Below are 27,243 nucleotides of genomic sequence, written 5' to 3'. Positions count from 1 at the left end.
GCTCGTGTCTTGCTTTCTCCCTAGATCAGCGTTAAATTCAGCTGCAGGTAACAAAGGATCTCCTAACAAATCATGTCACTTTCTGAAACCAGCAGATGTGCTTTGAAATAACCGAGCACCAGAGACACAATCGGCTAATCTGTTGGCTTTTACTACTTATGTTTCAGTTCAGCTGATGTTGAGTATTATTGGGGCCTGCCAAAGCAACGAATAGGGAACAACAAGATCTGTTAGTGGTTTTGGCTTCCCTGCTTTGGAGAGGAGGGGCAGGAGAAGCCGTCACATTTGGTGTTTGCTTCTCATAAATGTAAACAAATCCCCTTCCCCTGCAGTCGTAACATGGTCGTCAGCAGCCTGTTGTCCACGCATCAGAAAGCAGTGGATCGGCCCTGAATCACAGCAAATGATGGAGGAAAGACGGTTCAGCTGGTTTTCACTTTGTCCAGGAACGTCAACAGTTTCATTTGGATTCACAACCAAATGTTGGTCCCAGTTGTTCTGGGTTGACTCCCAGATTTCCACAATATAAAGCAAAATGTTGGTTCTCCATGTTTGATCAGGATTGTTAAGCAGACGGTACTTTAAGTTTGTTCGAGATTTGTAAACTTCTACCTATATTATTGCTGTAGATGTTATTTTACAGCTGAATTTGCAAATGCTGTTTGTTTTTTTCTGTTCATAACCGTTTTTATGTCAGTAGATGCTATAAATGAATCCAGGCTGTGTGCATATGTACTATTTGCTTTGTTCACAAACATGGCTGCTTTGAAACAGCTTTTAAAAATAGCTTATCTGAATTATCAATGATGATACTCGGTTATCTAAGAAAGAATGGATCAAATATTGGCCTTTTCTACAGATGTAACGGCGTGGGAACCGTTGCAAGCACCTTCCAGTGCTTCAGCACTGAAGCCACTTGAGTTGTGTAACCCAATACGAGAGCTTCTGTGACACAACATGAAATATTACACAATGTTACATCTGATTTAAAAAAAGCACATTCTGTGTAGAAAGTAGAAATTTACTCGCATCTTTTCCATACATGTAATTTTTATTTATATCAAGTCCAGAGAACAATATTGACTTTGGCAAAAATGAAATAATAAAACAGAAAAAAAAACAACATTGTTGAGTAAAAGTCAACGTTATAAATCTAACTGGCTCTGTTTTTATAGGCATCAGTTTGAGGCCGTGTACTGGGATGTAGGCGTTTTCCCGTTTTTGTTCTGTGTGCTTATTTATTGTCCTCTTGAGCTTTACTGTTCGTCAAGTATTAACGTTTTTTGTTCTAGCCATGAATTATTGATGTTAAAAGGAACAAAAAGAAACCACACACTTCAAATTCTGCTCCTAACATCATTCCTCAGAAAAACAGAAACACATGGTGCAACAAGTAACATTTTTATATATATATGCCATATATATATATATTGTACTTTCATGTTTTCTCTTTTTTATTATTTTTGAAAGCATTAAGAGTCTCTTAAGTGAGTCTTTGAGTGAATGTTAGTGATTTTGTAATTATTTTTATCAACATTCATAAGTTTGGTTTTAAACTTTGAACCCATGTGGCACAAATAAGTCTAAAAGTCACACAAAATGAGTTTGAAAATTAGATTTTTTCCCACCAGTTTGTGCTCTCTGACGATGCTACGGTGCTGAAAGTATCCATTTGATCTCTAAACGTTGCACTTCAGTTTGGATAGGACACCTCTTATCATTGTGCAAATTCCTGCTTTCTCCAGCATGCCCAGAAAGCACTAAACGTGTTCTTCTTTTTTCTTCTGTTTTTTATAAACTGATGGTGTGTTACTGGATTGACCCTGTCTGCAAATACACATCCAGTCTCTGCTCCACCAACACTGATGTGGCCATTACCACGATTCCTTTCTTTCCATTACCCGACATGCAGCATGATCTTCTTTTAGAAATGGGCACTCACATGTTCCATCAGGCCTGCGTCTCCTCCATTTTGTAATCCATATTGACTTGTGATCTCGATATTTTTCTTTTAACATCTGTGGTCCCACTGCCTCTCTTTTCCACGCCCGTATCGATTGATCATGTCCGCTGCACCAGGCTCTGTATTTATACTCCCGTAATCCAGAGGCGCACACGGCCTAATGCTCCTCAGCCGGACACATCTTTCACACTCGCTGCTTCTTTTAGTTATTTTCTTTTTATTTTGGGAAAAGGCGTCTCAGAAAGGTGATCTGTGTCGGAAGTGAGAGCCAGAGTAAGGCAGCGGCCTTCAGACGCAGCGGTATTGTTTCTGATCCAGTTTAAATCCACTGGATGGTGCTTGTTGAGTTGGTGGATGGGTGGACTCTGGAGAACCGCAGCTCCGCCACATCACCTTTATTCTGATGCTTTTTTTATGATTCTTGATTAGATTTCTTTGCGGCTGCATACTTCTCATATTGTTTGCCCCTCTTTTTGTCTAGATTTTTGATTATTACTCTTTTCATCTTACCCAAAGTATTTAATTAAATTTTTTCCTTCCCATCTTCTGTTTAATTTCCTGGACTTCTTGCTGGGCAAATAAATTGGCTGTGACTCAGTCTGACTCCTCTCCTTCATTCTGATCCCACCTCTCTTATTTTCCGCTCCCCTAATTTCACCTCTAATCACCGTCCTGAATCACCGTCCTGTCCTCAAGCCTTTATCCGTCTGTAACGTTTTCCTGCTCTGCCTTATCCAGACTATACCACGCTTTCCTCCAGGTCTTCACCACCTTCCTCCTTCTCCTTGCTCCTCTCTTTTGCTTTCCCACCGCTCGTCCCCGTGTTTGAGTTTGAGTTGGTGGTGTTATAGGCGTGGATGTACCCCCGTTTGAAGTCGGGGCCCCCGAGGCCCCCGAGGCCCCCGATGCTCTCGCCCTCGTCGCTGGTCGTCGACGAGGTGGCGCTCGTCGTCGACGCGCACTGCACCAGCATCCCGTGCAGGGACTGACTCCGTCTCGTCCAGATCACGCTCAGCCGCTTGGCACAGCTCACGGCGCCGTAGCGCCTGGCAACAGTTGCGGCCGCATCGGTTGCTAAGGCAACAGAGGAGCCCATGTCGAGCGAGTGTCGCCGCTTGCCAACAGTCCCACCGGCGGGGCTCAGAGGGGAGACGGGGCTCTGATAAGCCTGCGAGGAGTTCCATTTGTCCCTGCCTCTGGGTGTGATTCTCCAGTCCAGCAGCTCCGAGTCCCTCAGGGGGGCAGCCAGGGAGAAGCTGGCTCGGTTCGTCAGTTCTCGCTCCAGCCGCGGATTTGGGCGGTCCCTGGAACGAGACTGCCGGGGCAGCGTGGACGAAGGGGAGGGGGAGTAGTAGAGGGGAGTTCTGTCACTTTCTAGGTTGTGCAGCAGTGCCTTCCTCTGCCTCACCACCAAGGCCATCTCGCTGCCCGCCCCCGTCGTCGTGGAAACCACCCCTCCGGCTGACAGGAACTGCTCCAGGTTGACTCTGGGCTTCGGCCGGGGCTTCGGGGGCAGTTTGGGAGGCAGAGGGGAAGCGGAATCGGCTCCGTCTTTCTCCTTGTCCTTGTCTTTCTCCGCCTCGCCTCCTCTCTTGGAGGGCAGGCCGTTGGGAAGGACCACCATCATCACGTCTCCAGAGCCGTTGGACTGGTAACACCCGCCCCCGTTCCCCCCCTTGTCCCCACATCCGACCCCTCCGCCCTGGCAGCAGGCCCCGCCTCCGGCCTCCGTGTTGCCGTTTTGACAGAACATGTGGTCGCCGTGGTTGCAAACCCGATGGCGGACCATGAGCGCCACGGTAAACACGAGCAGGGTGACCACCACGACGCCGCCCACCAGTATGGTGAGCGTCCCGCCCAAGAAGTGGGCTTGGAGCGAGCGGCACGCCGGGTACACGTCCTTGGTGGAGAAGGAGGTGCAGCCCAGGACTTTCGTTGCAGCCAGTGAGGTGATTGTGTCGTCAAAAATGGCCAGCACACACAGGTTGTAGTCCACGCCAGAAACCAGGTTCTTCAGCAGGAAGCGGTCGCTGGTGGATGGGAGGATCCTGCAGAGAGATTTCAGAGAGAAAAGCTTTGTTACTTCACACATATACTTACTTCAGATGTAATAAGGCTGAATATTAGAGCAACAAAGTAGAAGACGGTGTAAAAACAGCAAAAGATTGGTTCTGTTATTAGCAGTAGAACAGAAAATGAGGCTGTTCTTGGTGAATGCACAAGGGGATATAAAGGGAAAAAAGCTGCTCATTTGTAGAGTAGTTGATGCCCATATGTGTTGGCAATCATATTAAAAACTCTGTGTGAAATCGATATTAAGGCATGTGATGGAGCCGTAATGTTCAAGTAGCTATTTATGTTTTTATCATCTGATTTTCAAGAGCGAGAACATATTGATGCATATTAAACTACAAAATACATTTTTTAAAAAATAATTTTTTCACAAGACATGCATAATGATCCCCATACTGTTTTTAATTGGATAAAATAACACAGCTGAAATATGTTTCATAACAGAACTGAAATAGAATATTACAACAAGAAATATGATTAAAATATTACAGTATGACTAAAACAATAAATATTACTGCAAGTAACAATTGAGAAAATATTACAACTAATAAAGAAATAATAGAACTAAAAAGTAATGAAAAAAATAATTTAAACAATTTAAGGAGAGAAGCATGGCAAGGATTAAATGTGAAAATTCAACTAATATTGCCATTAATTGAAGATTAGATGCAATTTAAACAAATATTAGGAAACGGTGGACAGGATGAGAAATAAAAGACAAGATGTAATTCTAGATTTAAAAAAGTGCATTGAAAGGAATAGACGAATAAAGAAGAAACATTGTAAATATTAAACTGATTTAAATTTAAATGAAATAAAAATGAAATTAAGATAAGACAACAGACGAAGTTAAGTAAAAGATTTGTATTTTAGAGAGATGTTAGCTGAATTGCTTTTAACTCTGCACTTAAACACTGTAACATTACTTCTCCATATAGAGACAGCTGAGCAGTTGGGTGATGTTTAGATCCAAAAAGATTGAAAAATCAAGTAGAATATCCTAAAGTGATCAAACAGAAACCCAAATATCCGAATCCCTCAAGAAAGGCCAGATGAAAAACATGGGGCTCAAATTGTGCAGTCTTATGTCTGCGACATGTATAGCAGGATAGATTATTGGTGAATATGTCTGTAAGTTAAGTGTCCACACTGTGCTGCTAATGTTATGTCCAAAAGCAGAGCTTCCTCTGCGATCGATGCAGATTTTGTCTGCGTGAGTTGGAGCGTGGAGGGGTTACAGAGAGAGAGGAGTTTGACCCTGTCCTCATTTTAAGTGCTGGAGCGAACGAGTGGAGGAGAGGTGAGCTGAATGGATGAAGAACTGAGGGCCCTCGCTTTGCATAATTTGTATTTAGCTTGCTTCAGGATGGGAATTGGTCCATTGTTTGTATTTAGAAGAGCAGAACAAGCATGTGTTTTTTTGATGAGTATGTGTGGGAGACTGAAGCCCACCTCAAGCACATTGTTGCTGGTTTGAGTTTGTCCTCTGCAGCTTTAACCCTCTTGTGTGGGAAAAGTGTTTTTTTTGTTTGTTTGTTTTTTTCCCTCCTCCTCTGCTTTTGTCTCCATTTTTCTTGGCTTTCTCCTGCCACATCAAAGAGCTTATTTTGTATAATGTGTTTCTAGCCATTAAGTCTCTCCTCAGACTTGGAGTTACATCCTGTAAATGCCATTTTGGATGACTGACGCTTCTCCTTTAATACCCCCAGCCTAACTCTATTTAAAATGCATTCAAAATAAAGACAGAGGACAGCAGCAGATTTCCTTCGCTTTTAAATTGGGTGTAATTACCTTCACGTAATCAAGTTTTACAAATGAAACCGGTCTGATTGATGCTTCTCATGCATATTTATGTTGGTCTTGATGGGATGATGGGATTTGATGTTTAATAATGCAGTGTAGCTGGGAAATCAGAGGCGCCTACTTTCAGGCACGCTGCAGGGCAGATGCATGGATTTCAGGCTCTGGAACGAATATCGATCTCTTCTGCGGCTTCAAACCTGAAAATGTCTTAAGCTGGTACAAAGGGTAGAAACTATCTACGTCATGTTCAAATAGTTTTTCCAGAAAGTCTGAAATGGCTGCTGTCGAAAAACAGATGACACTGATAAAAGATTAAACTAAAACTGCAATGTTGTTTTAAGAGTTTAATGGACAGCATGACCTGCAGGGTTTCTAATCAATCTGGACTTATAGTTCTAGATCAGTATGAGAAAATAAAATTAAAGGGAATATTTGTATTTTCAGACTTCAACCAGACACCATCGTCCAAAAGCGTTGGTATCAAACTCCACTTCTTCAGTGTCTTTTAACTATTTATGATATCAGTTTCAAATCTCCGCCTGGATATTTTTGCTTATTTTAATTGTGTTTTAAATGTCTTGTGAGTAAATATATTTGCCCATTTATCCTAACAACTGAAACTTTCAATATCTAGCCATTAAGTGCGCAGTTATTTTCGCAATTTGCCGTCTCTTAAAATAATGATCTTCAGATTAATTTCACTACCTTCTACGGTGGGGGAGAAATTACCGTAATAACCTGATATTGGCTGCGAAGTGCAACGTCTCCTCTTTCAGAAACTGTTTGAATTTTTCAGATGGCGCAACGTGTGGCGGATTTACGGTACTGCAAATTTGGCTGATGCGTTCGGTCTGGAAGGGTTAAACATTTAGGTGTCTCCAGACCAACACACCTGAAAACAATTTACTGAATTACCTGAATGTTGTCAGGTTTTGCAAACTCCTGCTAATCTCTAAACTATTTGATTTGTCTGTGTGAAATAAAGACTCGTCTGAAGGCTGCAGGACGCCTGCCAGGCCTCTGATTCCTCTTTTTCATATTTAAAGCATCAATCAACTGTTGTATACTTATAGTACAACTTTTCAATCGTGCTTTAAAAAAATGGGTCAAATATTTTCTGAAAACTAATTTTAAGAATGCAAAGAAACCAACATTTCTTATGTTGCCATAGATTCCCTCTTTGTGGAGCCACACATTTACTCAACCACTTGGTGAAAGCTCATTATTTGGTTTTGCAGTGTACTAATTTCCCTGAAAGCATATCTACCTCCAGTCTCTAAACACCAAATCCTCAGAAGATGAGACACGTTTTTCTTTCAAAGAGGAAACACTGACCTGAAAATCAGCTTCCCGGATCAAAGCAGACATTTAAAACTAAACATGAAGACAAGACGACGCCTTTGAAAAGATGTGCATGTTTTAAATGAGGAAATCCAGTAGCTGGTTTGTCAAAACAGCACTGGTAAAAGTGGCTCTTATTCCATTTTCTTAGATTAATTAGTTCCCTCAACTCTGCCTCTACACAAAGACCTTTTGTTCTTCAAATCGTGTGGCAGCTCTGTGGCACAACGGACACCAATTACACTGGGAAGCCCAAAACATCAGAGGAGTAACTAATATTAGCAGGGAAAATAGAGCACAGACTCAGTTATGCTTTTAGAAGTTGTCAAGTCATGGAGGTACCGTCTCATGTGTCATGGTTGGGAAAACTCAAACTGAGAGACTTTAGGGCAATCAGTCGGTCTAGAGGATTGAGTTTCCACTGTAAAGCCCAGTGGTGGGTTTTCCAGCACGAAGAGTCTGAAGTGAGAGTGCTGCTGCCTCTGTTTATTCTAAAACATCAGTGGTGTCGGTTCATCCAGAACCTTTATTAGAGTGTAACTGACCCATGATACTTGACCCTCCCTTATTTGATCACTGACAGGTGTGATGGGCTGAAAGGGCAAAGCTTTTAGCGTAAAGTTGCACCAATCGAGGCTTTACTGGCCAGTATAGATTTATGGTTTTCTTTGAGGCCCAAGCTGCCAGTTCGGGTTTTGCCTGATTCCAATCATCTTTCCACAGACAATAACAAACATCGGCCTTAAGGGGAAAAATATAATGCTGCATATTCCTTGCTAGAGTTAGAAGAGTCGAATTCACCAAAACCTATTGCAGATTTATCGCCTTTTATGCAATGAAGCATTTGTCCACATCTGATTGCCACAGCAGGACCTGTCTGCAGGTTTTCCAGACTTCAAGAGCACATCATTTTCAGCACATAACAGGAAGGCTTGAGTAAAACAAAAATTATCCATCCGTATGGTTCTAGAAAATGGGTAAAATATAAATGAAAGATTTACAGATACCAGTGATTGGAAAACAACCTCAAAATTCGGATTGGTGCATCTCTGATTTTACATATCGATCAAGGAAAAATCGGCTGCACCATGTAAATGTAGCGACACGTAAACCAATAAAGACACTGAGCGCAATGTTCTTCACAAAATATAAACAAAAAATGGACTGGCATCAGATTTTAGTAGCTGTAGGATTTCCCTTTTACTACAAGCTATTTCTCCTGCGAACGCTAGATTTGTAAATTTTTATTTACTCAGAATGCCCTACGCTATTGTCCGAGTTCACTTTTGATCCGCATCACAGTTCGATTACGCATTCACATCTCCCCGAGCGAACCGGACTTTCTGGACAGATGGACTAGAGTTTGGTTAAAGCGGACTAAACAGGGCTGGTGTGAATTCACCCTAAGACAAGTCTGGTTTCTCAGGATCTAATTGACAAGAGTTTAAGCCATAGGAACGGTGCCGCTTTAAATATTTGTTTGGCAAACTGCAATGTTTTAAAATCTGGCTGTGGTTTGATACCTCCTACCTAAGTTTGCCCCAACATTCAGTCAAAACAACAATGAAAGTTTCAAACAACTGCTACAAAAACAGCAGCACCCAGGTTACCAATAAATTAAGAGTGGATTGTAATTCCTAACATTTTCACCCTTATTTATCTTTTATTAATCAGATTTTTTTTATCCTTTTGTAATCCAACATATAGCATCTCAGACTACATATCCTTGACATCTTGTTCCTCAGTCTCTCTCTCTCTCTCTCTTTCTCCCCCTCCCTCTCTCTCTCTCTTGAAAGACTCAATTTCTGCTTGTTCTAAATGCTCTGGCAATTCTCACTGGTCTCTTCCTGACCTCCAAGCTTCTCTTCATTTTAGTCACTGTGCTATATCTCTATTAGCCTGAGCAGCAGCCATGGTGCGTGATTCAGCATCCAAGGTCACTCTGGCTCTGTTTGTCTTCCCTCTGCTCTTCTATATCAGTTCCTCTAAGTGTCCCCAGTCCTTTCTCATCCTTCGCTTTATCTTATCGCCTTGTCTTCTGTTTGCTTTGCATCCTCCCTCCATCGTCGCCACATAGTTCACATCGTCTTCTTCTTTTATGAGATTGTGAATCACTCCCCTGCTAATGTTTTGTTAACCTGTATACTGGCAATGACAAATGTAGGGGTTTCCATTGAAATATACATGAAAGTCATGCATCTTTGATCAGCCGATTTGTTTTGGTGCAGCCATGTTGTGTGCATACACACCCTGGACAAAAGGAAATGATACTCGACTAAATCCTGAGAGCACGTTGCGGTAATGTCACCTTTTGTTGGAAATCAGATTAAGCAATTTATTTCAATGTTTGTGGCAGATTTTATTGTTCTCTTAACCTACACAGAGTGCAGGTCTGATGCTGCGTTTCAAATTACTATTTGGTTAAAGCAGACAAAAAAGGCATGCACCATGGAAGAGAGTCTGTTTTGTTGTTGAAGATGGTGAGTGATTATCTGAATCCAGGAAGAAGAGGAAGAGAGTTAAAGCCAAGGAAATGAAGGGGGGATGTTTTGGCTCGTCTTTCTCTTCCTCCGGTATTCTCCTCACTATCGGAGCCGAGTCTGGTGGTCTGACACCTGACAGGACCGGGCCACAGAGGAGAGGGGAGAGAGAGCAAGTCTAGGAGGAACAACAAAGCAATTATCTCCTCGTCTGGCTGACATCTATACCGCTCCTGCTTCCTTTTCCTCATGTCACTTCCTTTGTCCGTTTACTCTTTCCTCTCTTTTTGGGGTCTTGATTTGTTGAACTGCTAAATGTTTCATTGGCTGTCTTCCTTGATTTAGCCTGTAGAGATCTTCTGTTTTTCTTCATCTGTCCAGACGTCAGTCTTTTATACCTCATTTTGGGAGGTCTTTTAGTTCTCCCCCATCTTTTCAGTTCTTTCTGATCCAATGTGCACTCTGGCTGTTTTCCACTCTTGGGGAAGATCGATATTGTGAAAAGTTCCTTTGCTTTAAAGTCTATTTTTTTAAGGAGATGCCAGAGAAAGTGCTGTGGTGACTGTTGTTTTTTTTACTCTGCTGTATAAATCAGAGTAACTTTGCCCCTCCTCTACTTGTTGCTCTGCTCTGTCGGTAAGCAGAAAGCTTCTTCACTTCTCCCTCTTATACAACACAAGCAAAATCAATTGATTGGTTATTCCAGTTATACACCGACCAGGCAGATTCACAGCAGATCATTTAAATCTTTCATACCTTAAGTGTTGCCTGTTTAGTCCCCAAAGTATTCAGGTTTGAAACAGCGCCACATGAGTCTGTACCTGCCTGAGGTACATTTGGAATCTGCTTTGAAAACCAAACATTTAAAATGACTGCAGTCAATCTGCTGCACGAAAATGTGGTCTAGTCAATCCATGTTGTAGCTTATTTTGGTTTGAGTAGGTGTCATGTTTTCATGAGTCAACAGGTCCAGTTATCCCCAAAACAAATGCAACAAGAGTGAAGTTTTGATGATATGCAGTTGAATCAAACTAGACGACCATTTTTCTCAATAAATCATCAAAATACTTGCCTCCAAAAACACCATGGTACAACTTAAATACATGGACACAAAATGGTTTAACATTTTGACAATGTGTTGGGGAAGGGGTGAGATAACACAGAACCTGGCCTCCATGATTTGGACCTTAAATGCCCACATTTGAGGAGTTTAGAGGACGGCTTTACACCTCCAACTTTACACCTTCAGGAACATTTTTTGCACATTGTCCACCTGCAAGACGACACAGGTTGTTCTTCATAGGCATTTTTCCCAACAATGCCTATGTGTCGCATCAGCCACGGTTTTCCTGCAGAACAATGGCCAAACCAGGTAATCTACTCACACTGGTGAGTCCGCCACCGCCCGTCACCAGTCTACCACTTTTTCTCACTTTGGACTCTTTCTGACAGATTCTGACCAGGAAAACTCCACACATCTGCAGTTTTGGAAATGCTTTGGACCAGAGTAGCAGCAGATACAATTTGGTCTTCATTAAACTCACTCAAATCCTTATGCGTGCCCATTTTTTTGCCACCCACTAGCACGTCCCACACTGAGGCGATAATCCGTGTTATTCACTTTCTGTCGTAATGGTATGCCTGATTGGTGTCATTCTACTTTTTTCTTAGACGTTTGTCCAAATACAGCTAAAAAAACATCTTTTTACTCTGAGTAAACCAGCTCATCACTAATCCTGATTAATTTTTGTGTCACCACTCAAGGCCTGATTTAGTTCTTGATTCTCATCTTTTCCTGAGCCTTATTATCTCTGATCTTTAATGTTTCTTTAAAATTAAACCATCCCTCTTCTCCTTTCTGATTTTACATTTTAATGCAACCTGACATGTAGATGAGAACCGGCTGTCTCCATTTCCCTGTCATCTTAAGCTTTTGATTTGAGTCGACACAATTATTCATAAAATAATTTAACACTTAATTACATCTACCTATAGGATCCGTCTCACCACAGCTTGGACCCCATCCCTGCACTCATTTCCTCCAGTTGTTTTTCTGCTTCCTTTCCCTTTTGCATCGTTGTCTCTGCATGCCTCGGCTCTCCCCCCCACCGTTTTATCTCTCCGACACATCTCCGTCAATCCGTGCCTCGGCAGATGCACTTATCGTGTTTCCTGCATAATTTCTTGTTCTTGTTTCCAGGCTCATGCCCGGCTAAATAGGGAAGCTCGTATCCGAATCCCCAGTGGTATTACATTGGACGCCATAGGGTGTTGTATGTCACAGGAGACGAAACAGAAGGCTGCAGCAATGAGGGGAAACTTGAACATGCCAAGACGCTTTGCAAATATGTGCATTTTTAGTACATTAATAACCTCACGCATTACTCTGAGTGCCAAATATTAGTTCGCTGTTGTATAATTAGCAGCAGAAAATGAGTGCATTGCATTTCATGTAATTTTCAGGTTCTATTTCCTTCAATGCCCTCCCCTCCTGTGACTCATTAGCCCTGTTCTCCACCGTCTAGCTCTCAGCATGCTCCTTTTCTGTGCATGTCAAACTTTCTACCTGCTCTTTTTAATTGTGCGTCCCTCTTTATTTTAAGTCTCAACCAATGTGCTCATTATTTCATAAACTCTGCATGATTTCTCCTCCAACTTCCCCTTTCTCGTCGGTGCTGTGATCGTTCCCGTTGCCGTTAAATTGTGTCCTGCACTCGGCACTTTTGAGTTCTCCACAGGAAGGTTGATCCCCGTTGAGACCTGGGAGGAACTGGATGGAAGTGGGTTTTAAAGCCAAGTCAAAATTTGACTTTCCAGCCTTGAACTGCTCTTATTGGCGGATTGTTCATATAAATTGGTTCAGATCTTATTTCCCAAAGGGTGCTTGGAGGAGAATATCCATACTTAAAAAACATGAGTACAATAGAAAGCAACAGAGTGCATATATGGGATATTATACACAAAGGGGTTGGAGACGGTGGCACATACAGTAACCTTTAATGCGTTTCCCAGAATGCTGCTTTGCAGCACAATATTGCTATGAAGTGGAGGAATATGCCTGTTTTGGATGAATTCTAAGCAGCTCTTCATTGCTATTGTCCTGATCTAAAAGTAAAATCTTTGAGTCCAAAGTTTCAAATCACCGCCTGGATATTTTTGCTTTTCTTAATTGCACACAGTTCTTTAAATGTCCTGCGAGTAAAAATATATTTGCCCATTTATCCTTAAAAACTGGAACTTTCAACATCTAGCAAGTTCTTTTCGCAATTTACCACCTATTGTAACCACTCCCTGTGATTATGGCGGGGGTGAAATTACCGTAATAACCTGATATTGGCTGGAAAGCGCAACGTCTCCCCTTTCAGAAACCGTTGGGATTTTTCAGGTAGCGCAACGTGTGGCAGAAATACGGTAAAGCAAATCTGACTGACAAGTTTGGTCTTGAAGGGATGAACCTTTGTCCTGTGCCTTGTAGCTATTTAGTAGAGATAGATTATAATAAATAACATTGATCACCTGCTGAAGCATTTATAAAATATCAAGGATTTTAATGCAATGACAGATTAAGCTTCTTGCAATTTGAACACATTTTGCTTTTAACCCCCTTGGTTCTCATGCACCGTGTAACTTGGAAAACATATCCCACAGATATGAAGCACTGAAGCCTTCAAAACCAGCTAGCTCTGCCTCCCTCCACTATTTTAATCATCTGTATAGATTAACTGAGGGACATTTAAACAGATTTCCATTTAACCAGGGGATTGCCATCTGTTCTCTTGCTGACCAAGGACCACTAAGGCGTGGTGCTGTAACATTGTGGCAGAGCTCCAGGAGGGGAAGCTCAGGTGCCATCATTGAGGGTGGTGGGGTGACGGGGTGAATGGCGTCCAGCAGGTGTGTGGCACCTGGCACTGTCACAGATGCCATCAGAATTACAGAATCCAGGCTAAAGCGAAGGCTGGAGTCGTGTGGAAAGAGGCTGACCTTTAAAAGTGATTAAATCTGCCACTCACAGCGTGCTCTGCTATGCTCTGCAGTCTGCGTAACTCTTAGTGTTCTCGTTTTGCTCAAACTGTCTTGCCACTCGCTTTTGTTCCTTGCTTTCCGTTATGAAACCCTCTGTTTTCTCCACTTTCTCTCTGTGCCTCGGGCATCCGTTGCTCAATTCAGATGGGTTGAGTTTCTTTTGCCACATTCTAAAGCAGAAACAACACAGCAATATCTCTATAAATCTGTTTCAGAAAGCTTTCAGTCCTATTCTTTCCATTTCAATTCATAAGCCAGTCTTCCTTTCATCGACTTCTGTTTTTCCTGGTTTACCAGCTGTTGTGTAATGCTGCAGTTGGCTCTTACACGTCGATGACGGGAGATAAATCTATACTGTAAATCCCCTCTGGCATTGTAGTGGGCTTGGTTTCGTTTTAATGGTCCCCACTTTGATTTCCTCTTTATCTGTTCAGACTGATTTTCCTATTTTCTTCTGCTTTGTCAATCCCTTTGTCTAATCCCCAGTTTAAAAGTTGAGCTGTATTTTCGATTCATTTCTGAAGTTTGTGTCTTTATACACCCGTCACCCCGTCTTCTGTCTGTCTTGTTGGTGGCAGCTACTGTTTGATCTGTTTCCTGTGAAATGGTCCTGTAACATAATGTTGTAAAGCTTTAACAGGGGTAATATATTTTGTATTTGAAGCCAGGTGTTTTTGGATGCTTGCCGAACGCCATACATGTCTTCCTGCTTGTTCCGATTTAAAACTTGACCTCTTGTTTTATGCCTTAGTGCACAACAGAAACCAAATAAACATCATTTTAAGACAGTTCAGCACATATCCTCCCATTATAAAGCTGGTTTTTGTTTTAGTAGCTGCAGTGTTGTGTGCAGAATTAATATGTCAGCTGTTTTCATGCAGTCGTTCACCATATAGTGCTCTGTACAGCAAGCTAGCAGTTTTTCTATTGCCCTTTTAAGTGCACAGTAAATTTGTTATGTTGCTTAAGAACCAATAACAGACCAGACGACTTTCTGAGCAGATATGGACCACGCTATCGATAATGCTAGCACCCTTGTGCTACAAGCACCAGCACACATGCAGCAAAGGTCAACGGTCCAGGACTCAAACCTGTCTGAGGTCTCTATGGTTCACATTCTCTACAACAGGCGCCACAACCGCCCCACCACTCTGTTTTTAACGTGACTGCAAATGGAGGATGTTCAAATTCAAGGTCTGGATCTTTTGAAGGATCCAACCAATCTGGTCAACGTAGGTTTGGTTCTTCAGCGACTAAAGAACCCAGCCTAAGACCGGAAGTGAGCGGCTATGAAACTGGACGAGCTAGCCTTCAGAGTTATCCCTTACCTCGGTGTGTGTTCCGTTGCCTAGCAACAGTTAGTGCTGAACACCAGCTGGTAAAAATGGAGCTCAGTCTTGTAATAAATTTTTTTTTTTTACAAAAATTATATTCAAAAACATGTCTATGCAAATGACAAAAACCTTACACATCAACCACCTTAAGCTTTTAATACACTTGTATTTAAAACTGTACAAGTATAAGTATGGACAACAGGCTTATGCTAATGCTAGCACAATCTTGCTAGCACATTGCTAATTAGAACGCACTAATGTTTATTAAATTAGTTTGTTAATGTTGTCTCTGCCACTATTATGCTACTGGTAGCATGCTAATGTTATTACCAGCACATTCAAGTCTTTTAGACCCTTTAATTTGCAATGCACTCACCCTAAAGTAATTGTTGTGCAGACTTAGAAAAGCAGAAGTGGATAAAACCTCTGAGGTAGCCTGTGCTGTGGTCAAATTTGACCCTCAACGTTAATCTGTGTGCTACGACTTCATGCATGATGTCTTTCAAACTGCCTCTGACAAAGCAATTTGGAGACAAACAGTCAAAATGGACACAGAGCTTAACACTCATCCATCCCTTCCTCTGTAACAAGAGCAGTTGTTTGGTGGGCTCTAAGACAAGATAAATGTATCATCATATACTATACCACTTGCAGCTTTCCGCAGAAAACAGCCTTTATCCTGCTACTTTGAAAACTCTGTTTTTTTTCTAGTTAAACCTCAGATACCCCCTTTACTAAACTTAAATATCTGCTCTGTTTGAATTGTCTTGGCTCATCATGTTTATCCCTTCTTGGCCATCTTGGTTTTCTTTCTCTTCAGACTGTATGTTTGAGGCATCACTTCACATAAAGCCCAAAGCTGGCTCCTTTAAAGTCTTTACTTGACACGTCTTTGTCTTTAAGAGGTAAACTCAGCCTGGGGAGACGCGATTCAACAAATACCTGCTCAACACACATCTTTTGTGGATTTTTAGCTTTTGCCAAACCTGAAAGTTAAAAGCTTGTGAGAGAACCGAGGAAGCAAATTGCAGGCGTGAGACTTTAATGAAAAAGTGTTTGCAAATGTGGAGGTTGTTTGCTAATTATCAGAATTCATGAGCATTTTTCAAGGTCATGTTTCACAATCAGTGTTATAGCCTTTGTTTGCAATTTAGTAAAATGTTTGCTCATTATTTCCATATGTTGTCCTTTAATTTGCATTGCTTTGATGTAACCTAAGCATCTCGCTAATGACCTACTGGGAGCTTGTAAAGAGTCATTAAATTTTAGAATTTCTGATTAACTACAGTCATGATAAAACTGATATACACCTTTTGTGTTCATGCTGAGCTTTTACTTTTCAGAAAATAGTAAAAATTCGGGTCTTTACCAGGTTGTGTAGTTGTTTTAATCAAACAAGTTTACAACAGAATTGTTGAAGACGCTGCATGTGGCGTCTCCATCAATTTATCCCAACAATTTGGAACTGCATTTAGCAGCAATAAACTGCAGCTCTCTACAGCTGCTAAACAAACCCATGTAATCACTCCTCCTCCACCGTGCGTGACCAGGTAGAATAACGTTTCTGTGCCAGTGCGCTGTGAGATTTCCTCCAATCACGGATTGGTCCAAACATCAATGATTTGGTCTGTCCAGATGACAATGTTTTAGAAGTGCTGCGGTTCGGTTTGAAGCAACGTCTCAAAAACTAAATCGCGGTGCTATTTTCTTTTTCAAGAGACGAGGCTTTCTCCTGTCAGCTGTAACAAGCTATACTTGTTGAGTGTTTCACTAATTGCTCTGTCAAAAACTTTAACATCTAAAAGGCAAACTGAAGCCTGCAGAGTCGGGGATGGAGCTCTTGGGGTGTTTTGTAACTCCTCTGAGCCATACAATCTAAGAAAATTGCTTCAGGGAGACTGGAAGCTGTCATAAATGTGCTCAACTTGTTAATAATCTCTCACTGTAAAACAATGGACTTTGAATGGTTTCAAAATGGACTTATAACTCTTCACTGATTTATTAAGCAGCAGAAATTGCTTCTGGAAGGTGATGGTTGACCTTCGTCCACCTTGGCGTTGTTAGCACACACCTGTATGTTTCAGACTTTCACACAGGCTGCTATTCTTACTCCTAAGCGTCGTTGCTGTTTAATAAATGACATGGAGTCTGTTTTTTCACCCCAGCAAGTTAAATTTTAAATAATTTTAGAAACTGGAGAAGGCCTGATCACTTTTATTTTGTCTCCATAAATAAAACCCCCAAAATTTAACAATTTCTTTGTCCTTTGTTTTTCGTTTAGTTCAGCTCATCTGAGGCATTTTTGGCTTTTTAGGACTGCATATTGGTTCTTTTTCCATGTTTATCCTTTAAAATAGTATTTTTGGAGATAATGGACTTGATGCTTCACATCTTCTGGCATATTTTATTTCCAGTTCAAACCCTACTTCTTCACCTTGGTTTTTTTTTTGTCATCTGTTCACACCTTTTCTTTTTCTGAGTCTATTTTAGGAGGTTGCATTTAAATCTCCCTTTTTCTATCTTCATTTTCTTGGTTTGTCCTGAAGGAGCATTTTGGGTCCACCTCCTCTCTCTTTCCCCTCAGTCCCTGTCAGTTTGTCTTCTGTCACCCATCCCTTCCTTATCTCAGACTCTCCTAAGGTGATTTGAGCACAGCCTGTCATCTATCTTCCCTCACTCCCTCAGTCTCTCTTCTCCTCCCCCTGAGATCTCACAGCCTTCATTTTTACCTCATATTCACCTGACTGTCCCTCCTGACTCTAATTATAGCTCTTCCATTTATTTTTATATTCCCAATCAATTCACTGTGTTCTCTGCCTCCTCCAGTCATGCAGTTACCACCTCTTGCCCCTTTCTCAGTACTGCTTGCTGCTTAATGCCTTCTTTATAACACCTAAGGGGAGCGACAGTGAATGCCTCTAATGGTGCCAGTTGAAATCCAGAAAACGAATGCTGTTGGTCTCGCCCCTCCTCGCTGCCTCAGCTGCTGTTTCCCACTAACAACGGTTCCATCATTTTAAAGTTTCATCAGGCTCTGCTTGTAAATTCAGAGGCAGTAAACTCGAAGCACAGACATAATTCATGAACTTGGAAGTGGTATTGAACATGTAAGCACACCAAATAGCTAGAAGCCACTCTATAAATCTAGGTGCTTGTTTCCTTCTCCCTCCTGAGTCAGGTCTTGGTTCTGTCTTTCTGTTTAGCTCTAGATTTTGGATTTGCAAGGTTGGCAATTTTTAAAACTAAATATATTTAGTTTTTAAATAATAATAAAAAGACTGGCATCCAGTTAGTTTTCAACACATTTCAATTCTGAAAGTTTTTACATTTTGTCACAATTTAATGTGACAAACTGAAAAGGAAGTTAGTGTTGCTTGCATTTTTTCTCAGACCTTCGGTGCATTACAGAACCACCTTTCAGTGCATTTGTAGTTCATCTTTACTTCATCAAGTTACTGAAATTTTAGTCTATTAGTCAAAACCCAGCTAGATTGAATAAAGTGATAATTATTGATTAAAATTTGGGGTGCCAAAAAAGATTTTGGTCCCATCTGACAAAACAAAAACCATCACCACTTCAAAATATATCATATTATATTGATCTATCAACAATCCAACAAAATGATGAGACTAAATTGGAAATTTGTGGATATTAAGACTTCTGCACTGTGGTTGCATCTGCAGGCTTTCATGTTGCAGAGCACGCTTCATAGCGCGCTCTCCTACCTTAAAACACCCTTCTTAAATTATTCATCCCCTTGTAAATCCCTTTCTTTGCTCATTTATGTCCTGTAACTATTCACCTGTAGGGTTTTGGTGTCACACAGTGATGGGCATAAATTATTTACTACCTTTGCGCCTCCATTTCCTCATTTGAGCTCACATTCATCCGTCCCTTGAGCTGTCTGCTTGTCAGTGCAGAAAATGAACAGTTTCAATGTAAGGGATAAATATTTAAGGATCTTTGAAGGTAAACAGGCTTCATGTTTTTTATGGATAGGCTGACAAGAGTTGACTTGAACATAAAATATCAAAACTGAAACCAGAAGAAAGGCTCTGATTTCTGTTGAATATAAAGACCAACTTACCTGTAGATGAGGGTCTCGTCGGCAGTGCAGTTGTACTGTATCTGATACATCCACACAACGTACGCTTCGGACAAACGTCCCAAATCCCACCGCACCTGAGCCGAGGTGGAGGTCACTCCCTGTACTCCAACCATCCTGCCCTCCTCCTCGCCCCCCTCGTCATCCTCCATGCTTCCTCCATCTGCCCTCTCTCCCTCAGAGGATTTTCCGCTCTCTCCTTCGTTGGCCTCTCCGTCTCCTAAACTCCCGTTGTCGGACTCTGCTCCGCGTCCCGCGCCATTGTTAATCCCTCCGTTTTTCCCTGTGCTGATATCCGACGAACCTGGATCTGTCCGTAAAATCCCATTGGTCGTACTCCTGTTGTTTTTTCCGTTAACGGCATTTACCCCAGTGTTTCCACTGACCCCGCCTCGGTGAGGCAGGGGAATTATTTTCAAATCCACCGTGGCGGTAGCTTCACCTGCTGCATTTATCGCAATACATGTGTACGCTCCATCATCCCGGGCGACCGTCACCAAGATATCCAGAGTCCCGTTGCTAAAGGAGCTGGTCCGGGAAGAGTTGGCAACGATGCGATCGTCTGGAGAAACCCAGTGGACTATTGGCTCAGGGTCTCCAATGGCACGGCATTTTAAAGTGGCACGCTGTCCCTCCAGCACCCACAGCTTGTGGGTGTGACGGGTGATGAGAGGTGGTTCGCATGTAAACTCCTCCTCTGGGATCGACCAGAAGTATCTAGAAGACCCAAGGAAGAAGGAGAATTATTATCTCAGAGAAAGTTTCAGCAGACTCATGGAATATTCTTTAAAGTTGTTAATATATTGAGGGTCAAGGAATATTCAGCTGTATGAACATGTAATGCTACACTGAGCAAACACTAATTAAGGACAGATGACTGTAACAGAGGTTCATTTCCTCTGCTCACACCGCAAAGTTTTTATGTTTTCTACAAGGTCATGGTGGACATTTAGGTTACAGTCTACAACCTGGAACATGGAGGTTACATTTCATGGGCAAAGCAGATACTTTCCTAGACCTTAGCAGTTAATTTGCTGAAATAATATTTTAAGTTCAGAGAAAGTCCTTGGAAATGTACCCAATAAGATCAGAGAAAGAACTAGGAAACCCCTCATAAATTCATGGGAAACTTCTAGGAAAGTACCTGGTAAGTTCATGGAAAAGTCCTAGGAATATGCAGGGTAAGTTCCCAAAAAAGTTTCAGTTTCTTGAAAGTTCTAAGAATACACCTGTTAACTTCTAGAGAAAGTATTATTAAAGTACCTCTTAACTTCTAGAGAAAGTCTTAGGAAAGTACCTGCTAAGTTCCAAAGAAAGTTTTAGGAAAGTATCTATTATCTTCTAGAGAAAGTCTTATTAAATTACCTGCTAAGTTCTTGAGTCCTTAAAAATACCTAAGTTCTTGAGAGAGTCCTTGGAAAGTACATGCTAAGTTCTAGAGAGAGTCTTTGGAAAATTCCTTCTAAGATCCTGAGAAAGTTCTAGGAAAGTAGCTGGTAAGTTCAGGGGAAGTACTATCTGATTCAATTAGTCATAAAAAGTCCATGAAAGTACCATGTAAATACTACTCAGGCTCCAGAAAACCCAACCCAGGCTAACTCAGAAATGTTTTCTGTTCTAGAACCAGCATGACTGATCCATCGGTGTGTTTAACTCCTACCTTCCAGCCAGGTGTGTCGGAGTGGCGCATGTCTCCATGTCGTCCCCTCTGATTAGCCTCCTCAGCCACAGCAGCTCACAGTTACAGTGGAGTGGGTTCCCTCCAAAATTCAGGCTTATGACAGCATTGTAGGGAGTTGGACTAATCGCTCCCGTCTGTGATCTGGTGGGAAGTAAAATGTGTGAAAATTGTTTGTATTTCTTATTTAACTTACTATATTCTAGTCCCCAGGTGATTTGGATGTTTGGCAAATACTGAGAAAATTATGACTTAAAGTTCCTTTCTTATGGTTTCCAAAGAGGCAGATGAAAAAATTACATCAAATTACATATTTACCTTATTTTTTTTAATTAAGCACTCATTAAAAGTGCCATATTAATTATAACGTATTGGATTAAAGCAAGAAATGGGTGCATTAGGCAGCATATAGATTAAACCTTCAGCAGCAAATGAGCTGTTGCTTTCAGTGACTACATTCTCAAATATTTTTTTTAAAAGTACATGCTGCTCAGTTAGACCAAGACCAAAGTGATGGAAAATATGTTGGCTAATGTACAATCTAAGCCAAGGTACATTGTTTTAATTGAAAAAATCACGAGGCACATCACCAACCAAAAACGAAAACAAAGATACTCTGTAGCCGCCTATATTACATATATAGTCATTCTTATCAAAGTGTCTTGAATAGGAATCAAATAAACACACAAATGTATTTTTATCATATTTTACATTTCTTATTTCAAATTGCACTTAACATGTCCACTTCAAAAATACACCTGAACACCTGAACAGGGCCACAACACTGTGGTGTGTGATCCATGAATGTGGTAACATTCATGCATCATTAATTCTCTTGTTTTAATGTAAAATGCTCTGTACCTACTGCCATCTAGTGATAATAAAATTACATGATTACGCCGCTAGTCACTACTACAGCAAAAACACTCAAAGATGGCGTTATTTGCAGATAATTAATTCGTTTTCAAAAATCTTTTAAGACCAATTACCGTATTTTCCGGACTATGAGCGCACCATACTACAAACTGTACCTTCAAATTTTTTGAACACCTCGCTCACGGTACACTAGTATGCCACATCACAGTGGTTGAAAAACACTGATCTAAGCTTTTAAAGCAGCTGGGCATGGTATGGTTTATTTTAAGCTAAAATATTAAAACTCATCTGGTTTTTGCTTTGCAAGTCAATGTAGGACAGGGGTGTCAAACTCCAGTCTTCAAGGGCCGCTGTCCTGCAGTGTTTAGATGTGCCACAGGTAAAAAACAGTGGAATGAAATGGCTTAATTACCTCCTCCCTGTGTAGATCGGTTCTCCTGAGCCTTGCTAATGACCTAATTATTCTTTTCAGGTGTGGTGCAGCAGAGGATGTAGGATGTCACCATAGCAAACACATTCAAAAACCACATTCAGTGTTTTCCCACAGAAGCCTTTTCCTTACAGAACTGAAAGGAGAAATCTTAAGATGTACCTTGCAAAGAGTGGATCAGGTGGCAGAGTCCTGAGCCGGTTGGAGGTCATATCCAGCCGCGCCAGCTTATAAAGCTCTCCAAAGACTCCTTCTGCTATGTGGTCTATTAGGTTATGGTCCAGGTTCAGAGTGTGGAGACTGGCCATGTTTTGAATAGACTCCCATGGCACTCTGTAGGAATAAGATGATATTTAGAGGGATTCCAGAGAGACTTTTTCAAAAAGTAAACTTTGCCATGATGGATGCTCATCTGAGAGGGAAAAAATGAAAGATTATCTGAAACTAAAACTGGTCTCCTTGATGGTTTCCTCTCCCTCGTGGGCGGATTAACACAATGTAAGATGGTAATTTCTTTAAAAGGATTGTGATTAAATCAGTTGTGGTTCAGAGAAGTGGCAAAAACTGCAAAATTTTTATGACAGATGTTCAGATTTCAATTCACAGCACAACTTTTATTACAGTCATTTAGCACTGTTCAATGTTTTCAACTAACAACTGAGAAATCAGACAGCAAAACATGAAGGTAGCTGTTCGTGGCGTGTTGGTGTCACATTTTGCTCCTTTCTCAGAGTTTTTTCTGTAACTGTTTTTGTTCAGCTGGGCATCATTTGATGACAAAGAATGGTAAAGGTAAAGGATAATGAACAGGACTGCTTTTGGCAAAGACCAAAGCCAGTTTTGGTTGTTTTCACTGACTCCGTGTCTCCAGCATGTCATCACCATCGTTCTGCAGTTGTGAATGTTTCCACATTGTTCACATACGAGAGGCAAAGGTAGCTTGGAGAAAAGTGTGCATTGTGCTTTTAGCTTCGAGTTCAGGAATCCATTAGCTCTGGTATTTTTCTCCCAAAACCTTTTGATCTTGTTAAATTTAGCCGATCATACATTTGTCAGTACAACCTTTGAGACTGTAAAGCTGTTCTGCTTTTGAAATAAAACATAACTGGTATCAAATATTTTGTGAGAGATGCTCCTGATCAATTACGTCAGAGTACAAATAGCCAGTCTCATGGACCCAACTTCATGCATTTAGACTTGATGAAAATGACTTGATAAACTTCAGTCTAAACATCAGAGTGGAAATTTAAGTGACTGATCTACTTGTTTGTGCCAGAGGAATTGGTCTGAGTATTTCAGAAACTGCTTGTTTATCACACTCGAGCAGAGCTTTCTTTTGGGAGTGGTTTTCCTTCATGTCCACCGCATTGGGACCCTTTGGTGTAGCCATCTTGAGTGAGTTTATGCTAATCACTCTAATCCTCTATGGTCACCTAATCTCAGTCCAGTTGAGCACTTCCAGGTGATTATTATGGATGTGCAGGCGACAAATCTGCTTCAATTGCATCATCTTTTCAAAATGGACTAAAATTACTGAGAAATGTTTTAACAAAGTATAACTTCTGAAGTTGTAAGTCTGTCGAACCCAGTCCTACAAATGTATACTTGATAAACTGTAAAGTGAGTGTATATATAGTTTATTCAAAGAGTAAATTTTACCTAATTTTTTTAAGACTTTGGCAGTTCACCTTGGATATCAGAGCTGCAATTTATATCAAGGGAATGAATCCAGTTTCTCTAGAGGAATTTTTTGATCCCAGTTTTTTCTTTTTATAGCAATGTCTATAGATTCTTCAGTGTCACCACTACAAACGACTAATAGCGGCGTTCGCCTTCTCTCCTCTGAGAAAATCACTTTCCAGATGTCCCAAACAAATTGGAGGGGCGTTAAAAGAAAAAAATAACCTTGCTTCAGTCCTCTGTACTCCATTCACTTGATGATTTTCTTGGACAGATTTGGCTTCTTTTTTGATACTTAGCTAGCATCTAAAAGCCGCTGCCTTCCTTTCTTTAAACCAACTGCACCTTTCTCTTTTGCGTTCCTGAGTGTTTAATAGGCGCTCATATTATTAGCAGCAGTGCTACTCCCAGTGAAGCAGTTTTAACACAAATGCAAACATGTTTTCTTCCACTGCTTCCTTTTACAGCCACTATTCTGCTCTTCTAATTCAATCAGAATGACAGAGTGATATCAGCTGCTCTCTCCTCATTAGCACTTTCCTCTGAGCTAACAATAAGATCACTGAATTGATGCTTGTAGTTCATTTTGGAGTAGTGCAGAAACGCAGTGCAGATGAATTGGTTTTCATCAACTTTTTGCAGTCATTTCCATCACGTAGCAACCTAATATTGCAAATTACCATCATATAAACCCAAGCTGTAAATTGTCAATGGATTTTTTTTTTTTTTTTTTTTTTTTTTTTTACAAGGCTTGTTCATTTGAAAGTGAATTCATCAAGAACATGAAAATCCAGTTTGTGCGTAATAGGGTCACAGGGTGAAACTTCTACCTTGATGAGTCGGATCTGAAGAGTTTCTTGCGTGACTTAACCCGTTTCCAGAGTATTTTTACCCATTGTGGGAGAGTGTGACACGGATTCTTCAACGCTCAGAATAGACTCCTTAATAGCCACCGAGTGATTCGAGCAGCAGCTGCTTTTCTGTTCAGAACTGCAACTCTGCACTTTCAAGGTTTGGTAGAGGCCTCAGAAAGGCTGCAGTGCTCATCTTGGAGAGACAATTGAAACATTTTAATGACGACCGACAGCCGACTGCTGCTAAAATGATCTGCATTGTGTGCTGCTTTTGGAAAGAGGAGAGGACTGTGATTATTCAGCCAAACTATTTAGCCCTGAAGAATAGCGAAGCTGTAAAAATCATCCATTGTTCTATAATGACCTTAGCAAAGTATTACATTGTGCACTCAAGTATGAACCGTATACAGTATCCATAGTAATGTATAGTCATTCAGAGGAGTGAGCTTCACAATGCCTTCATTGGAGCCATAACTGAATCGAAGTGAAAGAAAATTATAACCTCATCAAAATTGATTTAGTTTTCTGAGCTCTCAGTCATCTTCTGGCCTCAGCAGTTTTAACGTTGCGTTCATAACGGTCTTCACTGACTCAGATGTTACTGGCTGTTGCTATTGTGCCTTTGGATTCTGGAACCTTTTTTATTGTTAGTTTGGATCCATATTGAGGCCCAGTTGAGGAGAAAATATATTGTTAGTCCTGTCGATTGTGTAACATTGACATCAAACTAATGTGCATTAATAAGCTTTATCAGCTATAGCTTGAATTATCTTTACCTTTGAGGGGATTACATTCCACATGTAGAGAAGCAAGTAAATTAATCAAAGGTTTATTTACCATCAATGACAAACATGTTTATTTACTTCTGACATAGAAGAGAAAAAAAAAGAAACTCAAATGAGATTTTGTTAACAATGTCAGTCTTTGCAGGTAAAACCATTTCATGGTTGAAGCTGACATTTCTTTAAAGTTTTCAAATGTCTAATCATTCTATTCATTAATCAGAGTTTAACACGTACATCTTAAAGTTTTACTTTATGGGTTATTTCAAAAGCTTGAACAGGATAATTCATGAAGTGAACTTTGCCACACATCGACAAGCAGCAAATTTGTTTTGTCCATGACACATTTTAGAGACTAAGGCATAAGAAGTTACACGAGATCAAGGTCATTTTAAGAGAGTAAGTTTAAGGAAAGAAGTTCTTGTGTGTGGAAGGTGAAATCTGTCTTAGTTTAGATGTGTTATCAGATGTAGCATGAGTATTTCTGGAAAGAGCCAACTATCGACAAGCCTGATGTTAGGGAATATATTTTGATTAATTAAAAAAAAGAAAAACTTGCCTCCGAAGATTATTGTAGGACATGTCGAGGTCCTCTAGAGTGAGCAGGAAGTCATCAAAAGCCTCGACGGAGACTTTCACCAGCTGGTTGTTGTTGACTATCAGGTGTTGCAGGTTAGTCAAACCTGCAAGGTCCTTGGGTCCAATCGTTGTCAAGCGGTTACCTAAATAACACAATGCCAGAATAGTTCTCCTGTAAAAACGTAGTAAATTAATATTCTTGACTGGAGAACTTGGGGAAAAATGATCATGGCTTACCATCCAGGTGCAAAGAGCGCAGACTTTCCAGGTCAGCAAAAGCCATAGGTCGAATCAGGTGTATCGTGTTCCTCGACAGTGTCAGATCAACCAGTCCGGTCATGTTGACAAAGTCATTCCCGCCCACCTCTGTTATAAAGTTGTCTGCGAGCCGCAGCTCCACCGTTCGCCGGTCGACATGCGGCGGCACGAAGAGCAGGCCCTTATCGGCGCAGAGCGTGCTGAGCGATTCCGATAAGTTTCGACACACACAGTGGAACGGGCAGGCCGAAACGACGCCCCACGTCTCCCCTGCTCCGATCAGAGAGGGCAGCAGGCAGCATGTGACCAGCGTGAGCCAGTGAAACACCGGGAAAGTGACGGATTCTGGAAGGGTTCGCTTGGTAGAAGTCCTGGGGCAGGCACAGTGGAGGAGGTGGGATGAGGAGGACAGTGATGAGATGAATAGAGGGGGGAGAAATGAGAGGGAGAGGATGGATGAAGGGAACAGAGAGGGAAGTGTTGATCCCTCTGCTTTTTGTTTTGGGTGGAGTTGTGTGCGGGGCAGGTGCAATTGTCTGCAGGGATGGAGGGGTGGGGGGACAAGCATGGTAGATCGTCTGGCTTTCCACAGACCTGCAGAAACAGAGAAGAGCAGAGAAAGGAGACATAAATTTTAGGATCACGTTGATTTTTTTTAATAACTCTTAAATGTGATTTTATGACAAAATATTAGCATTTGTTCAGTGCTTTTTTTCTTATTATTATTTATCCTTTTAAAATGCACATAAGCATAAATTATTTTTGTTTCACAAGATAATAATCAGAGAAAGCCGTACCATCATGTTGACATATTTTCCCACACATTTCATACATTCGCCAAGTTTTCTATTGAGTTTAGAGTGTCTCTTTGTCTGGATTGCTTTCTTCCACTTACTCTGACTCAACAGGACTGGAAAGAAGGCTTGTTTTGCATATTTACATGCTGTTGTAATTGCCACTCTGAAGTTGTATCCACTTTC

General features: G+C 41.1%; 2 protein-coding genes across 4 annotated transcripts in view; one reads left to right on the top strand and one right to left on the bottom strand.

Moving 5' to 3' along the window:
- Positions 1-27,243, top strand: part of pcxb (pyruvate carboxylase b) — a 381,625-nt gene that overhangs the window by 209,544 nt on the left and 144,838 nt on the right. The gene's annotated exons all lie outside the window — the stretch shown is intronic.
- LOC106925482 (leucine-rich repeat and fibronectin type-III domain-containing protein 4) lies at positions 1,920-27,014 on the bottom strand. Its single transcript, XM_014999858.2, has 6 exons — positions 26,243-27,014; positions 25,986-26,148; positions 22,273-22,443; positions 20,787-20,948; positions 19,109-19,843; positions 1,920-4,011 (listed from the first exon to the last, which is right to left on the bottom strand). The coding sequence occupies exons 1-6, from the start codon at positions 26,829-26,831 to the stop codon at positions 2,703-2,705; spliced, it is 3,129 nt and encodes a 1,042-aa protein (XP_014855344.2). The 5' UTR covers positions 26,832-27,014; the 3' UTR covers positions 1,920-2,702.

The sequence above is a fragment of the Poecilia mexicana genome, unplaced genomic scaffold (genome assembly GCF_051168715.1).
Source record: "Poecilia mexicana isolate PSO_F unplaced genomic scaffold, ASM5116871v1 scaffold_18, whole genome shotgun sequence".
Classification (NCBI taxonomy): Eukaryota; Metazoa; Chordata; class Actinopteri; order Cyprinodontiformes; family Poeciliidae; genus Poecilia; species Poecilia mexicana.
This window is presented reverse-complemented; position numbering and strand designations above follow the sequence as displayed.